Source organism: Tenrec ecaudatus, chromosome 1 (genome assembly GCF_050624435.1).
Source record: "Tenrec ecaudatus isolate mTenEca1 chromosome 1, mTenEca1.hap1, whole genome shotgun sequence".
Classification (NCBI taxonomy): Eukaryota; Metazoa; Chordata; class Mammalia; order Afrosoricida; family Tenrecidae; genus Tenrec; species Tenrec ecaudatus.
In genome coordinates, this window is record NC_134530.1 from 23,559,380 (window position 1) to 23,576,313 (window position 16,934).

The window sequence follows — 16,934 nt, forward strand, 5'->3', positions numbered from 1 at the left end:
GGTACCGCGATCCCACGCTCGTCGGGGATGTTAAGGGACCGCGGGTCCTATGGAGATTCTGGAGGGCCAGTGGAGACTGGAGGCGATGGGGCAAGGCCAGGTGGTCGGGCAGGCCAGCGGGTGGATTCGGAGTCCGTAGGGGGACTCCCCCAGACTGGATGCTCCTCAGCGGGGCCCGGAGGTGCAGAAATGTTTGTGGGAGGAAGAAATGCATGCGCTCACGATTCTCAGGTTCCTGTTTGAGCTCCGGCCCAGGGGCAGCCATGGGGGGGGGGGGGGCGCCTCTCCATTTACCAGGAAGGAGACTGAGGCAGGGGACAGCCGCCTCCCTCAGGGGGTACACAGCCACCTTGTTGCCCACACAGAGGCCTCGCGAGGCGGTGGGCGCCCTGACCCTGGCATTGCCAGCCATTCGGAGCTAGCCTTCCCCTAAGGTCTATTTCAGCAGCAAGTGGATCAATGACCACGCCCATCCACGCCCCGGAAGTCCGACCTAACCCCGCAGCTGGCAGCTTCTGTCTAGGGGTGCTTGCTAAGGTTTCCTGCCTAGGAAGTGTCATAATCAAAGTTGTGCTCAGACAGCTGGAAGGGTGAGGGCGCCTGAGGCTGGTGGGGCTTGGTTGAGTTGGTCCCCAGTTGATTCTTGCCCAAGCTGTGTGGCCTCAGGAGAGTCACCCCACCTCTCTGAGCCGCAGTGGCCCCATCTGTAAAATAGGGCAGCCACGGTACGCTCTGGGTGGTTGGGGAATTCAGGGAACCGGGAGAGTGGCTGGCTGGGTCTGGGTATGCAGTCGGTGCTTAATAACCAGCCTGTGTGACTGTGGCCATCCGTCTGGGCATTGTACTATCTGTAAGATGAAGTGGAATTTAGTATTCCTGCCCATCAAGCTTCGGAGTGCTGAGGCCCCCAAGCCTAGGACTGGCATTAGGTCTGGTGAGGAGCAGAGGATGACCCTCCGCCAGGCTGTCCTGTTTGCTGGACCCCCGAGCCTTGGCTTGGTCTTCCGGGATGATCTTCGTCAACTCAAGAGTCCAAGTGTCCAGTCCTGCCCCCTCGCCTTTGTCCCAGAATGTCTCCACCACCACGTCCTCCTGCGGGGATGCCTCTTCCGGGAAGCTCACTGGCTCAGTCCACTGCCAAACCTGGAGATCGAGGGGGAGGGGTGTGGTCAAGGCTGTGGACGGGGGTCTCATTTCCCATCCACACAGACTTTGCTTCCCAAACCTCCATTCAGCCCCCTCTTAGGAAGAGCTTTCCCATCGCTCTTCCGGAATTGTCCGACCCATCTAATGGGCCATGCTTAGGCAGGAACTACTCCCACCCTGTCCCTTGGGATGGGGGGGGGTGTTATCCTGGCCCAGCCAATCAGATCATCCCACTTCACACCCAGCTCCAATGCTACGTTCAGAATTGGGCATGTGACCTAACCTAGCCAATCAGGGATGGCCCTGGGACTTTGGGGAGAGTTGAGAGGAGGCGAGGGAAAGATGCCCTGTTTCAAGCCTTGGCCTGCTAACTGCAAGGCCAGTGTGTCAAACCCACCAACCACGTCAGAGTAGAAAGACGAGACTGCACCTCTAAAGAGTTTAAGTCTCAAAACCTTAAGGGGTTCACTTTGCTCTGCCCTACGGATTTGCCAGGAGTTGGAAAGGACTTGGTGGCAGTGTGTGTATTTTTTGTGCCCCCTGGCAAGAGGAGGTCTGGTGCCCCAGGAGCCTCTCTGCTACTGGGGGTCAGGGGAGAGGGGGTGGGCGCTGCTCGGGAGAGAGGACAGCAGCAAAGTGAGTTCGTGCCTCATCTCTGGATCTAGCCTTCGTGGTCTTTGTCCTTTGAAGCCACTTTGGTCCTATTTGTGTGCCGAGGAGATGACTGGCAGGTGGCTCCTCCCAAGGGCTTTGCCTACCCGTCTAGCAAATAGGAAGGGTTTGGGAGCACTTGTCTGGGGTGCACAGGGCAGGGGATTCAGGGAGACTACGATGAGCAAATGCATGCACAGCCGTTGCCTGGCAGAGCCCAGAGAAGGATGGGTCCAGCAAGGTGAACCTAGAATTTGAAAAGGCATGCTTACCTGCTTTCCCTGGCTGCTGGGGAACGCCACGGCGGTGCTGGCATAGGGTGTGGGCAGGGGTGGGCACAGGCACCGCACAGCCCTGAGAGGGAAGAGGGGACCGGTTAGAGGGACGCGTTTACATGTGCTCTTCCGCTGTCATTGTCCCGACGTAATGCTTTCCCTTCTGACGTCCTTTTCATGGTTTCGGCCTAACTTTTGTCATCCCGGTGAGGTTAAATCTTCATTGAGGATGAAGATTTGGGGAGGGGCTGGGATCCGAAAGACCTGGGTTCAAATCCCAGCCCTGGGTCATGCCCTGCCCACTCGTGCCCCAATTTCCTCCTCTGCAAAATGGTCACAAGCAAGTACCCACTGGTTAACTGCCACCGTTCCCATCACTCGTCCCGGTCCCCAGCGGGGAGGACAGCAGGTTACCTGTTCAGGCTGAAGTACCCGAGCACACCCAGGATGAGGACGCTCACGAAGCTGCCCAGCGACGCCAGGAGGATGGACAAAACAGAAACCTGAACTTCTGAGGGTGGGAGAGCTCAGGTGTAAGAGGCAGCCCTGACCCTTGAGGGCATGGGAGCCAATAAAAGCGATGGGGTGAGGGGGTGGGGTTGGATCCATCAACTCTCTGCTAACTGTGGCATGCTAAGGGCCTCTCTGTGCCTCAGTTTCCTCATCTGTACTATGGGGACCATGGAACCCTGCTGCCCAGGGGGCTGGGGTGATAGAGTGCTCAGGGTATGGCCACCAGCAGTAGCTACAGGCTGAGCCCTGTGACTTCTGCCCCTCTTCCCCCACCCCATACTCCCAAACCCCTGCTCAGTCCAACCCAGGCCTGGCCCTGGTCCTGCTGAGGCCCAGGCTCATGCCAGGACAATAGGCAGGCTCTGTGGTAAGCAGGGGGGCGGGCGGGGTTCCAAATCTCCATTCAGTCATCTACTCCTTCACTACTCATGGCCCCCTCCCACAGCCCCTATAGTTTGCCCAGAGCCCCAGGCTGAGGGAGGGCAGAGTGAGGCCCTAACACACTCCCCCCAGGGGGCAGGGCAGGATGCAGGGTGGCAGCAGTGGGTGTCGCCCCCAGGGAGGCAGCAAGGGCTTCTGGGAGGAGGGAGTTTTGGAACTGGCTGTTGAGGGATGACCTCTGGCAGGAGTTGGACAACTAGGAAGGAGGGCATTCCCAGAGAAGCCCCCACCCAGTGCAGGAGAAGCTTCACCAGGAAGACTGGAGAAGCAATGCTGGGGGCAGACCCGGGGAGACCCCACTGGAGATGTGGGGTGGGGGCAGCACAGCCGGGTCAACAGGGCAGAGGACTGACCCCCCCCGGCCCCGCCCGCTCACCGATGATGAACTTCTTCCGCTCGCTCCAGGGCCCGGGCCCCACTGCTGTGTCCGCTCGGACCCGTACAATGTAGTTCACGCCGGGCCACAGCCCGTGGAGGATGGCCTGTGTCTCTGTGGCATTCACTGCGTGCTCTGCAGGGATGAGGGGGCAGGGAGGAGACTCTGGGACCAGGGGACCCCTCTGCTCCCCAGAAGCTAAACTCAAGCCATGGTTTACCACACCTCGACTCAGCTCCCACTGGGCAGCCATGGGGAGGGGAGGGGCACACTCACCTGTCCTTGCCCCTTAAAAGCAGCAGGTCCCGTCCTACCCCAGGGCCTTTGCACTGGTGGTTCCAGCTGCCAAATACACTTCTCCCAGATACCCACGGGTTTCCTCCCTCACCTCCTCGCCCTTTGGGGTTTAGAGCTAGCTTTGTCCTCCTCAACCCCGGGGTCCGCCCAGAGCCTCAGACAAGAGCCAAGCCCACACGTCCTCAGAAGGCGCTGGTGGAGTTGAAGAGGTCACACATTACAAATAAAACCATTCCTTCAAACCTCTTAGAATGAAAGGGGAGTTGCTGGCTGTCTTCAAGAGGGTAGTCCTAGAACCCTAAATTCATATTCTTTGACCCTGATTCAAGAGGAAAATGTCTCTTCATCAAAAGGAAATTGGGAGAAATTGGGACATTTAGCCTTCAGCACATTGACTGTTGACTACTGGGTTTTCAGCCGACAGGCTGCTCCCCGCACCCTGAATAAGACGCTACTCTGGGTTGGCTTGGTTTCCCCTACCCCCCCCCCAAAAAAAGGGGGTAAGCTAAAGTCATAACTCCTGTACCTGTGAGCCTTGCTTGTAAACCGCATCTTTAAAGGTGTGTCAGTTAGTTGAACATGAAGCCCAAGGTGAACAGCCTGGCTCTTAATCCCATCTCAGGGGTTGTACACAGGGCTGCTACCCTCACTCAAGGTCAGCAGTTCAACACCACCAGCTGCTGCTTGTGAGGCAGATGGGGCTTTCTACTCCCATAAGGTCTTGCCCTCTTGAGAACCCACGGGGGCAGTTCTACCCTGACCTGTAGGGTCACTGTGAGTCCGGATCGACTCAACAGCAGTGAGTATGGTTTGCGTTTCACAGAAGAGGAGGCGGACTCCGAGCCGAGCCAGCTGTCAGGAGGCAGCCACAAGCCCAAGGCTACCTGCGTTCAGAGAGCAAAGAAAGACCGTCCCCTGACTGGCCCTTCAGCACCCTGATTTCAGGCTCCTGGCCTCCAGGGCTGGGAGGGCATGTGTCCCTGTAGCTTCCAGCCACCCCGCGTGGAGTAAGTACTTTGTGACATCAGCCGCAGGACACCAGTCTGCCCACCGACTCCCACACAGTATCAGTGTCCCTGCCACACCATGTGGAGGTGGCCACGCTGGCGGCAGCAAGTCTGAGTCTCTAGTCTAGAGCCGAGTGGGGTGGCAGACCCGCCTGGGGATGCAGGAGCTGGGCTTTCTCTGCAGGGCTGCTGAGCCGGCAGGAAGTAACCATCAGGGGTGGGGTGAATGGTGAGGGGCAAATTGTGCAACGCTGCAGGAAGTAAGACTGCCCTGTGGGGGTTCCCCTGTGGCCAAATAGCCAAACACCACCCCCTGGATGCCTTCTGAGGGCAGAGATTTACTAACTCCCCGATCTGGAGGACAGCGGCCCTAACCCCGGGGGGCCAGCAGGGCCGGAAGCTCTAAAGGAGGATCTGTCCTCATGTCTTCCAGCCTCTGGTGGCCCCAGCTGGTCGTCTTCACTGGCCTGCCACCCCTCTTCCCGTCTCCTCCCATGTGGGCGTGCCCATCACATGGGGTCCTGGGCGGTATAGGATACTGTGGTGTCCAGCTTGGTGAGGCACCTCCTCTTTGGGTGCTGAGTTGCTGATCCAAACCTGATGCCCGCCAGCGTGACCGCAGCCAGCTGTCCTCGAACCATTGCCACCTGGCGGCCACCTCTAGTGCCTTTGAGTAGAACGGTCCTCCATCGGTTTACCGGTGGCCGGTTTCTGGAAATCAGGCCTTTCTTCCGTGGGCCCCTGGGTGGACTCGAGCGGCCTTTGTGTGGGGAGCCGCCCTTTTGGGATCTACCTGACAACATCTATCAAGACACCATTTCCAAATGAGGCCACCTTCCCAGGCACAGGGGTCAGATCTTTGACATACCTTTTTGGGGAGGAGGTGGGCTGAGGGGACACAATTTAGTTCATGATAGGGGGCCTTCCTGTGACGTTTTTCTTCCTAAGCTGGGGGCAAATGATTTCTGGGCTTCTACTAACTGAAAGGTTAGTAGATTTTGACCCACTGGGCGGTACCGTTGAAGAAAGGTCTGGTGACTTGCTCACATGAAGACAGTGGCCCAGGAAGCTCTCCGGGGCTTGTGGAACTGTCCCACAGGGGGCCAGGAAGCACCCTCAGTGCAAGGGCCGGGGTGAGCGGCCGGAAGAGACAGCGCAGGAGTCCAGGCTTGTCTTCCAAGCACTGAGCAGGCCAAACCCCCTCTCCAAGCCCCAGTGTTCATATCTGTCACCCACCCAATGGGAGTCAGTTGCTGATAGATGCGAGGGAGGGGTTACCAGAGCCATGGGGCCCTCCCATCAACACTGAGAGCATAGGCTGAGCGCTTCCTGAATACCCAGCCCCAGCCCCGCCCCTCCCAAGGGGCAGGGTAATCCTGGCCACAGTGCCTGGGGCACCCAGATCGGCTTTCTCTGGGGGGTTGAAAGCTTAAGACTCCCATTGGGACACCGGAGACCCAGAGAGGGATAGTGAGGTGCCCAGCATCCCATAAGCCAGGCAGAGCTAAGCCCAGACTGCTGCCTCCCCCACCCCCGCCGGCTCTTCTCTCTGGTCCTCCACATACCTGTTGCTTGGCTGCTGCCCTCATGCCAGTAGCTCACAGTGTGCCCCTTCAGGATGCCAGGGCAGGAGCTCAGCACCGACTCTGCCCAGTGCACCAACACCGAGTCTGCGCCGTGCTTCTTCACCGTGACGTGCTCCGGGGTCCCCGCCTCCAAGGCTGCAAGGGGAGCATTTCCTGGCATCCAGCCCTGGCACCCCCCAAGGACGGGAGGTACCCTGGCCTCAGAGAGAGGTGGCCGCGAGCCCGCTCAGCTGACTCCTACGTTATCCGAAGTAGCCCCCTCCCGTTGTGTGGAAAAGAAAGCCGGGACCTCATTCCGGCGTCAAAGCCCTGTCACCGGTGCCCGGTCCTCTAGGACCCTGGTGCTGCGATGTCCCATAACCCAGTCCCCTCTCTAGCCCAGTCCTTGCTTTATGTATATGAATCCTGGCTCCACCGCTTCCTAGTTGTCAGTTTCCCCTCTCAAAGCCTCAGTTTTTTCATCTATAAAATGGGACCACGCTACTCAGGGTGGCTTCACAGTCCACCACGCTGACCACTGGCCTGGGGCTGATGCACACGGATTGCTAGGTGCCATCATCGCAGTGGCCCCTGACTCACGGCGACCCGAGGCACAACAGTCCCCAGATGCCACCCGGTCCGGCACCAGCCTGCACTCACATGTGGGTTGGACCACCGGATTTTCAGGGGTTGCCTTTCTTTAAAAGATAGCCAGGCCTTTCTTCCTTCTGCGCGTGTCTTACGCGGACAGCCCGCTGGAACCTGCGTGGCTGCCCAGCCCCGGGCCCCCATCCACAGCAGAGCGCTGGCTGCGGCATCCACAGCGCCTCGAGTGTGAGTGGAACCTGAAGACCCAAGTTCACTGCCATCGAGTGCAGGCCGACTCAGGCCAACCCTCCAGGACAGCGGTGAACAAACGGCCTTGCAATTTTCTAATCCTCTATGGGAGTGGAAAGCCCGGACTTTCTCCCCAGAGCTGCAGCTGGTGGGTTTGAACTGCTGCCTTTGCCACCAGCAGAACAACCATAACCACTCTGCTATACCAGGGCTCGAGTCTCCCACCTGGAAGGCAAGAATTCTACCATTGCCCCTCCCGGCCCCCCATGCATAGTCTAAACCAAACCACAGCCACTGAGTCAATCCTGACTCAGAGTAAACTGCTCCCCGCCGTTTCCAAGGCTGTACATCTACAAGGGAGCAAGAAGTCTGATCTTTCTCCCCATGCAGCTGGTGGGTTTGAACTGCTGACCCGTCGTGTAGCTCAATACGCTAAACGGGCTCCTGGGCATACAATTGTCCGGGGCTGCCAGGCTGGTTCCAACTCACAGTGAGCCACACAGAATGGGACACCGCCCGTCGTGTGTCATCCACAACAGTTCCTCTCGGAGCCTGTCGCTGCAGCCACTGCGTTGGATCCGTCCCCTGGGGGCCTTGCTCGCTTTCCCTGCCCCTCCACTTTACCCAGCACGATGTGCTTCCCCAGGGACGGCCCTCTCCCGATGCCTCCAGATTGGAACCACATACCATTGCCCCAGAAGTGGTAGGTGGACAGGACGGTGGACCACGAAGTGGGCTTCTCTGGGTGGGAGGTGGCAAAAATGGTGAGGCGGTAACACCCTTCCTGGTCCATTGCCTCTGACGGGCTCCAGCTGTGGGTCACTGGAAGAATGGCCAAAGGCTAGGTCAGTAAGAAGACTGTGTTCCCACCTCTGCCTCCCCCACCCAAGAACTCCTATTCATGCTTCAAAGCCCGTGCGTCAATGTCTCCTCTTCCAGGACTCCGTTCCTACGGCCTGCTCTTAACCCACCTTCCTTCTCCAGCTCTACCTTGGCTCCAAGGGGCCAGAGTGCCTGCACCCTGCAAGCTGAGGCTCCTTGGGGCCCTTCAGAGCCCGGGAGAGATGGCGGGAGAGCAGGAGCATGTCTGGACAGCAAGCCCCACCCCTCCCCTTTCCTTTCAGCAGCCTTGTGAATAATTTGTCACCCGTGTCTGGGGAGTGGCCACCTTCCCCAGCGCAGGTGACTGTTGAACAAACACCCTGGGATGTGTGATTCTCATTACTCAGGGTGCGACCTGCCCGGGCCTGAGCCCTGAGCCTCCAGACCTGCTTGGGTGAGAGAGAGCAGGCTAGCCTCAACCTGTCCCCGCTGCTTTGTGACCTGGACCAAGGGGAGCCGTTATTCTGGGCCACGGTCACCCTGCATGGACCCTCCCTGGACTTGAGGCAGTCGGGGTGTGAGGGGGAGGCAGAGGTCCGACTTCCCATACCCGTTCCGGCCACGGGCGCCATCAGGTTGCAGGTGGGACGGCTCCTGCCATGGCCGTGGGGCTGTGTCTCGATGCAGTACGTTGTGGCCTGATCCTGGCCTGCCCAGTGCATTGTGGTCCCCTGGGCGCCGACACTGATATTCAGAGCTCCGGGGTCTGGAAAGGGAGGAAGGGGTATGGGGAGAAGCACATTAGGGGCTGCCCCAATCCTCCCTCAGGCCCAGCCCTAACCCCACCAGCTGAAGCCTGTGTCTGGCTTCGTGGGCCCCACACTGGGTACAGATGAAACAGCAGCAGGGCATTGGCATGCCGCCCCAGCCAGCTCATGGGCACCCTGTCCCAACAGCCCACTGTGGCACCCTGCCTTCCACTGCCAGCCAGCGCACCACTCTGGGTCTCCCAGATGCCAGCCACCCACCACACCCCGCCTACCAGAGGGCAAGGCCCAAAGGGTGAATGAAGGTGCATTGGGGTCCTCTCCAACCCCCTGCACCCAGGCCCTTGCAGAGTTCTCGGGGATGTGGGTGCTGCGTCCATGACTGGGGATAAAGGCCTTGGATGGGGTGTGCTCTGTGTCCCAGGTCAACGCTGAGGGCTCCCTTGGCTGTGAAGTGGGGCTGTGATGCTCCCATTTTACAGCTAGGGAAACTGAGGCTCAGGGAGAGTCACCGACTCAGGGCCACCCAACAAGGGCATGGCTTCTTTGCCCTGAGTCTGTCTTTTCGTCTCTAGACGGAGTCATGGTGACAGACCTCAGATGGCTGCTGGGGGCACAGCCTCCCCAGGCATGGGGTGAGGAGAGCCAGGCATTCCGCCTGGGCACACACAATAAACCCCTCAGTTATGGAGATAAACAGTATTTTAATACACTATTAAGAATAATATATATGAATGCAATGCAATATATATATAGAAATATATTTCACAAGAGCCTACGTCAAAGATGATCCAAATGCCTATCGGCAGATGAACGGGTCAGCATAGAGCAGTCTATGCATAAAACGGAAGACGGCCCAGCCGGGAAAAGGCATGACACTGAGAGCTGCCCCACCCCCACCCCAGACCCCACCCCACCCACTGCCCTGCAGTCCATTCTGTGAAGTCGGATGATCCTGTGGGACCAGAGCTGCTCCTGTGTGTCTCTGAGACTGGAGACCAGCGGTTCTCCACCTGGGAGCCGTGACCCCTTTGGGGACCGAACAGCCTGTCCCAGGGGTCGCCTGATTCGTAGCAGTAGCAACAAGACAGTGATGAAGTAGCAACGAAAATAATGTTATGGTTGGGGGTCCAGCACAGCATGGGGAACTGTATGGAAGGACCGTGGCCTGAGGAAGGTTGAGAACCGCTGCTATAGGTCTTTACAGGGACAGACAGCCTCCGAGCCGGCCGGAGGGTCTGAATGGCCAACTCCATGGTTAACTGCTTAACACATCATTCCCGCACTCACACTCCACATCACCATGGAGACGATGCTGGCTCACGGTGACCCCAGGAGACAGGGAGCACTGCCCCGTGAGTGACTGAGACCGGAGCTCCTCACTCAAGTGTGGAAAGCCCTGTCTTCTCTCAGGGGGTTTCTGGGGGTTTCAACTGCAGACATTTGGGATCGCAGCCCCAAATGTCACCGCCACACCACCAGGCCTCCGTTCCACAGCACTGGCTGCCACGTGGGCTCACCTCACAGAGCACAGGGGAAAAGACAGCGCCACCATGGCACGTCTCGTGTGGTCTCCTCTGTGTGGTCTGCCCAGGCTGGGCAGATGCCGAGAGACAGAGGGGACGAGGGGCTGGCCTATGGTGGGTTGAGAGTAAGTGCTAATGGGTAGCGGGTTTTCATGTGGGGAGGAGGAGAATGTTCCAGAACAGCACGGTGACAGGGCCAAAAAGTCAGAGTGGTGCACTTCAGAATGACTACATCCATTGTGTCTAGCACATTTGAACGTTTGTTGCCCTCATCATTCTCAAAACATTTGCTTTCTGCTTAAGCCCTTGGTATCAGCTCCTCCTCTCTGTGACTTTTACCCCAATCAATAAGGTGTATGTATGAAAAAAGGACGTATATGTATAAAAGCATAAAATGAATAAAGCATTCGGATTTTAAATAAAGACAGGCCCTAAGCCTGCCTCTTCCCGAGAGTTCCCTGCCTCGCTCGCCTCGCTCTGATCTTGGTCCTGGTCTCGATAAAACTTTATTGACAAGCGGGGCTTCGCTGGTGAGCTTGCAGGCTCCAGCAGGATAATACTGCATTGCACTGAGATGTTTCCTGGTTATTGAGTGCCGCAGCACGCCTCTCCACCCGACACACATGCTTCCTGTGTTTCTTAGGCCTGTGGCTCAGAGCAGGTGCTTGGCAGCAAGGGGCGCTCCCCCCCCCGCCTCAGAAGCACCTGTGTGGTCCTCAGCAGGAATGAGACAGGAGTGGCTGAGGCCAGGACCAAAGTGATTCTTCGGGAAGACAGTCACGTTGTAGGCGGCGCCCGAGAGGTTGAATCTTTCCTTCAGGAACCAGGTCTTGGTGGCCTTGGCCTGGCACGGGCAGGCCAACATGTGCAGGCTGGTGTGGTAAGTGACCTCTGCCGTGTCCCCTGGGTCTCTGAGGCAGCCCTCGGTCAGTGGGAGTTGAGGTGGCTTCTGTGAGGGGGAGAGGCAGCTTGCTGGGTCCGGTGGACAGACACCCGGACACAGCCCATGAGGAGAGACTCCCCCGGGGGCAACGCGGACTACAGGCACCCAACGTTTAAAATGTTTTTTAAAAAATCATAAACCGAATGCTGGCCAGGCTGCTGAGAAACTGACAGTCACCCCCCACGGACCGGTCTTGGTGGCGGTTCCGTCGGGCTGGCTCTGAAAGCTGGGGACCCCCAGGGTGTAGAGTAGGGCAGTCCTTGTGTGCTCTGGGGACACAGCCCCGCACTTACACAGGTGGGGTCACTAGGTCTTAGGCCCTCCTCTGTAAAACAGGCTGATCATACTATGCTTAATGAGTGACTTTGGACCAGAGAGCTCTTACTGCCCCCCTACCCCCAACCAAGATCCCTGGTATCATCAGTGCCCAGCTGGACCGGTCCACCCCTTCCTGGTCTCCTGCTTTCTACCTCACCCCCTATAGTCTGTCCCTGAGAAGCGGCGTGAACCCACCTGTGGCCAACCCTGCTCACACTCACTAACTCCACGTGACCCTCCCCGGCCCCCTACTCCTACCTGAGGGCCTCATGTCTCATCTCCCCCTCTTGCTCCCCTCCCTCCAGCCTCCTGCCCTTTCCTTCCATCCCTGCGCGAGGGCGCAGTTTCACACTGACCCCAGTACCTGCACTTGGAGGGTCAGCCACCGCCTCCCATTCGGGCGGAGCAGTTCCACGGAGCAATTCATCTTGAGTGGTGGCAGGATTTCTGCAAGGAGACACACACAGTGTGTGTTTGGCTGGGGGTGGGGATAGAGGCACCCACTCCCCCATGAAACCCGGCATCATCAGGGGGTGTAGAGAGTTTCCGGAATCAGCCACACACCCCCTTGGGTCCCCTTCCCAGCATCTGGGGCAAGAGGAGGAAACAGCTCTTGAGGCCCAGAAGTCAAGTGGGGGTCCTCTCCCACCCCTCACCTTCCTGGACCAGGTCCCTGTCCCCAGGAATAGCCATGGTCCCCGAGGTCCAGTTGCCCCAGATTCCCACATGGTAGAAACTCCCTCTCTGAGTCCCCGTAGCCAAGGCTTGGAGGCAGCAGGCCATTTAATGACCTCGGGCAGATGACTCCCCCTGAAGCTTAGTACAGTGGTGCCCACGTGAAAGCACCCAAAAGTGGGCACAGCTGGGCCCAGGGTGCGGGCGGTTTGAGGGTCTTCAGCCCAAGCCTATTAAAAAAAAACACCCCACCTTTTCCACCCACCTTCTTATTTCTGATTCGGATGCCTTATTTCTAAAACCCACTACCCTGTTTCCACAGCCCGCCCCGGGTCCCCTGGTCTGGGCGCTCTCACCTGCGGGGACACACACAGAATCACTCCAGTGGCTCCATGGCCCTTCAGGGGCCTGAGAACTGAGCTGCCGCCGCCTCCGCAGCTGGAATTCCTGCACGGCGTCCTTCTCCAGGGGGCCCAGGCAGGACTCTGCGGAGAGGCAGAGCCGGTGTAAGGCCACAGGGCTGTCCCACCGCAGGATGCCCAGAGCTGGGCACTGGTCATAGACATTGGGCACTCACTGAGTACCAACTGTATGCAGGGCGGTGGGCTGTCTGCTGGGGACATAGAGGGGTCAGGGCTGTCTGTGCCTGGGGGGCGTCCAAGTACATTCATTTCTGCCCATGGGCCACGTTGGAATCCCCTCCAGGCCACTTCCTAGAGAGTCTGCTCTCGGCCCGTGCCTTCTGGCCTCCGAGCATTTCGTTTCCAGACTTGGGGCATGGGGATCACCCGGTACTTAACGACAGAGCAGAGCAAGGCAGGCGGAGCCTGGCACTGGGCCCGGCATACGGCAGGGATTCAATCAGCACTAACGTGGTGCCCCTGTGGGTGGCATGATCATTCATTAGTCTCACCGAAGCTGGCGTCATCCTGAGGTCCACAGTGGCCCTAGAAAGAGATCACATTTACAGAAGGCTTGGTATGGTGGTGCTGGAAAACATTCATTGCTTCAGACTTTCCAAAACGCGTCTGCACTGCCCATCGGCATTCACCGGGGGCTGCCCGCGGGCACCAGTTAAAAGGTAGAAACCACATTCCAGTCCAGTAGCAGATGTATTAATAAACACCACGGGGTCTGAGCCTACACTGGGCACCACTCCACCGGCCCGGGAAATGACGCAGGCCACAGGGTGGATGAGAATCAAAACACACGCCGCTGAGTAAAAGAAACCAGACACCCGGGACAAGTGTGGTGTGGCCTCCCTTAGAGGAAATCACTAGCATAAGCACCTGCCAAGAGACAAAAGGTGGTGGACTGGGGGTTATATGCACAAGCCGGCAGCATCCGGACCGGAGGAAGGCTTTTTAAGAACCGTGGTCGGCCGAGGATGCACTCTTCCTTGCTGAGAGCGAAGAGGATGTGAAACACTTACTGCTGAAGGTCAAGGAGGCTAGGCTTCAGGATGGCTTACAGCTCAGAGGACCCACACCCTCACAACCGGACTCAGGGATCCCATCATGATCAATGGAGACAAGGCTGACGTTGCCAAGGAAGAGGTCTAGCTTGGATCCACAATCAGTGCTCGTGGAAGCAACAGCTAAAGGCTCAAGCGCCGCCTTGCATGGGGTCAGTGTGCTGCACAAGACCTCCTTCCGAGCGTTGGAAGTCAGGGTCTTTTCGTTGAAGACTAAGGTGCGCCCGACTCAAACCAGGGCGCTGTCCATCGCCTCCTGTGCATGTGCAAGCTGGACACTGAATATTGGCATTCCCAGAGACTGCCCAGAAAACAAACAAGCCAGTCTTGGAAGAAGTGCAATCAGGGTGCTCCTGAGAAGACTTCGTCTCATGCTTTGGGCGTGTCAGGGAGACCAGTCCCTGGAGAAGGACATGGAGCTTGGCAAAGAGGAGGGGCAGCGAGAAAGAGGAAGGCCTTCGAGGAGACGGACCGACTGACATGGTGGCTGCAACAATGGGCTCAAGACTCGAACGATCGTGAGGATGGCGCAGGACCAGGCAGTGCCATTCTGTCATGCGTAGGGTCGCTGTGGGCAGTGGCACTGACCCACATGGATGGGGGAGGGGAAATCGGGTTATTGCCTGGAGGGCCCTGCTTTCTGTTTGGGGCGATGGAAGCATTTCAGAGGCAGGCAGTGGTGACGGTTGTGTAATTCCTGTCACTGAATTGCACGTGGACCTCACTTATTGACACAGTGGGTTCCAAAGACCAGGCCATTCTTGGAAGAATTTGTGCTGGTTTGTGAAAAAGGAGGATGAGCACATCACAGCACAAGATGGAGGATGACTACAGCAATGCCTACCTGCCAAGTCACACCATGACATAACTGCCAAGTCACACCATGACATAACTGCCAAGTCACACCATGGCATAACTGCCAAGTCACACCATGGCATAACTGCCAAGTCACATCATGGCATAACTGCCCAGTCACACCATGGCATAACTGCCAAGTCACACCATGACATAACTGCCCAGTCACACCATGGCATAACTGCCAAGTCACACCATGACATAACTGCCAAGTCACATCATGGCATAACTGCCAAGTCACACCATGGCATAACTGCCAAGTCACATCATGGCATAACTGCCAAGTCACATCATGGCATAACTGCCAAGTCACACCATGGCATAACTGCCAAGTCACATCATGGCATAACTGCCCAGTCACACCATGGCATAACTGCCAAGTCACACCATGACATAACTGCCAAGTCACATCATGGCATAACTGCCAAGTCACATCATGGCATAACTGCCAAGTCACATCATGGCATAACTGCCAAGTCACATCATGGCATAACTGCCAAGTCACATCATGGCATAACTGCCAAGTCACATCATGGCATAACTGCCAAGTCACATCATTGCATAACTGCCCAGTCACATCATGGCATAACTGCCAAATTACATTGTTACATCATTACACGCTGCCATTACATCATGACACAACTGCCCAGTCACATCATGGCATGACTGCCCAGTCACATCATTGCCTCACTACATAACTGCCAGACTGCTGAGAATGTGGCCCAGCCAAGTCGTCGGACAGCCTTCACCATCACAACCCGGGTGAGCTAGCCTTGCACCTCAGTGCTCATTACTGCCAGATGGAAGTCACAAATGCGCAAAGTAGTGTATCTGTTGACTACTGTCAATGCAAAATGCCTGATAACAAGCTAGTCAAAAAGATAGTCACAAAGCGAGGCACGGGTGTATAAAAACTGAAATTGCAAAGGTTTTGTTATATGCATCTGATCATGATAAAATAGAAAAATTAGGGTTAAATAGCAAGCTACGTGTTACACCGATGGTTGTGCTTGAATTACGGTTCTGGCGAAGGAAACGGAAAGGACCCCAGACTGCCAAAGGGCACACACGTGTCTGGAAGAAGTACAGCCAGAGTGCTGCTCAGAAGCGAGGATGGCGGGGCGTGTTGTCAGGAGAGACCCGTCCCTGTCGAAGGACAGCACGCTTGGTGAAGCAGACGGGCAGCAAAAAGGAGGAAGCCCCCGGACAAGATGGACTGACTGGCGGCTCAGCCACGGACTCAAAAGGAACAGTGATTGGGGGTGGTGTGCGGGGCCGGGCGGGGTTCCTTCCGATGCTGGAGGGTGGCTCCCCCCGATGGCACCCAGCAACAACCTCTATGTCACCACAGTTTTCAAAACCCAGTATCAGCGAACTGAGCCCATGTTGAGCGATAGGATGAACAACCTGGATCCAGAACCTTCCATGGGACAATAGATGACATCAAGAAAAGCTGGCTTTGTCGATAGCAACAGGCCAGTGTTCGCGTCCTAGGCCTGGCCCGTGGCCCGAGGTCGTGTGAGATGCTAACAGTGGACAGAGCTGGTGAGAGGATGCATGGGTACTGTCGGTACTATTTTAGCAACGTTTCTGAACATTATTGTTAACATATTCCAGAGTCAAAGGTTATTCGAGAGATTATTTTAGGAGACAGGATGGTGACCTGAAAGTGTGAGGTGTACCTGCTCTAGGGGTTGGGGGTCAAGAGAGCTGAGTTCTGATTCCAGTCTGGCACACACACTCCCTGGGCCCCTAGAGAGACCCCTGCCGTCTCAGCTTCCTAGTCTGCAAATGGGGCTGAGCGGGTCACCTGCAGAGCGTGGCTGGGGAGCTCAAGCGGAAACATAAAGAGATGTCCTTCCCCCCTGGCTGAACCTGAGGGTCTCCTGCCCACTTACCTGATAGGGAACTGGATGCTCAGGGAGGGGCACAAGGTCTATCCTTGACCCTAAGAGAGGCCCAGTCTTGGAAGAGGAGACTGGCTGCCATTCAGAGGTGGGGGAGCGGGGGTTGTTTGGGGGCACCGAGAGGGTGTTTGCTGATGTTTTGTCGAGTGCTCAAGTGACAGAGGATTCTACGCTGCTCCTGAATCATGACGCGACTTTTCCCAGGGGGCATCAAAGTCACGTCCCACCACATGGCTCACAAAAATAAGGCTCTACATCCTACTGTGGTTGAGTCGTGACTGGGCTCTTAAAAACTCAATGGCAGCCATTGAAGATGCAGCTACAGGTCTCTTCCTGTCGAGACGAGCGAAGCGGGATAGAAATAGGAAGATGTGTGGAAACATTAGTCCGGTGGGTCGTGGAAACATTGGTCTCCACAACCCCGAGACCAGAAGCACTAGATGGTGCCCGGCCACCCCCCTACCCACCAACCGCCCTGAAAAGGGTCACAGTAGAATAGCGTTCTCAACCTGTGGGTCCCCTGATTCATAACAGTAACA

General features: G+C 57.1%; 1 protein-coding gene across 1 annotated transcript in view; it reads right to left on the bottom strand.

The window, feature by feature from the left end:
* Positions 1 to 867: 867 nt before the first annotated feature.
* Positions 868 to 16,934, bottom strand: part of IL12RB1 (interleukin 12 receptor subunit beta 1) — a 29,216-nt gene continuing 13,149 nt past the window's right edge. Inside the window, exons 6-16 of the mRNA XM_075537861.1 lie at positions 13,073 to 13,106; positions 12,516 to 12,644; positions 11,849 to 11,931; positions 10,929 to 11,172; positions 8,541 to 8,696; positions 7,796 to 7,930; positions 6,272 to 6,427; positions 3,403 to 3,537; positions 2,487 to 2,583; positions 2,070 to 2,151; positions 868 to 1,143 (exon numbers count right to left, since the gene is read on the bottom strand). Coding sequence (XP_075393976.1) covers positions 868 to 1,143; positions 2,070 to 2,151; positions 2,487 to 2,583; positions 3,403 to 3,537; positions 6,272 to 6,427; positions 7,796 to 7,930; positions 8,541 to 8,696; positions 10,929 to 11,172; positions 11,849 to 11,931; positions 12,516 to 12,644; positions 13,073 to 13,106 — 1,527 coding nt within the window. The remainder of the gene's footprint in view (positions 1,144 to 2,069; positions 2,152 to 2,486; positions 2,584 to 3,402; positions 3,538 to 6,271; positions 6,428 to 7,795; positions 7,931 to 8,540; positions 8,697 to 10,928; positions 11,173 to 11,848; positions 11,932 to 12,515; positions 12,645 to 13,072; positions 13,107 to 16,934) is intronic.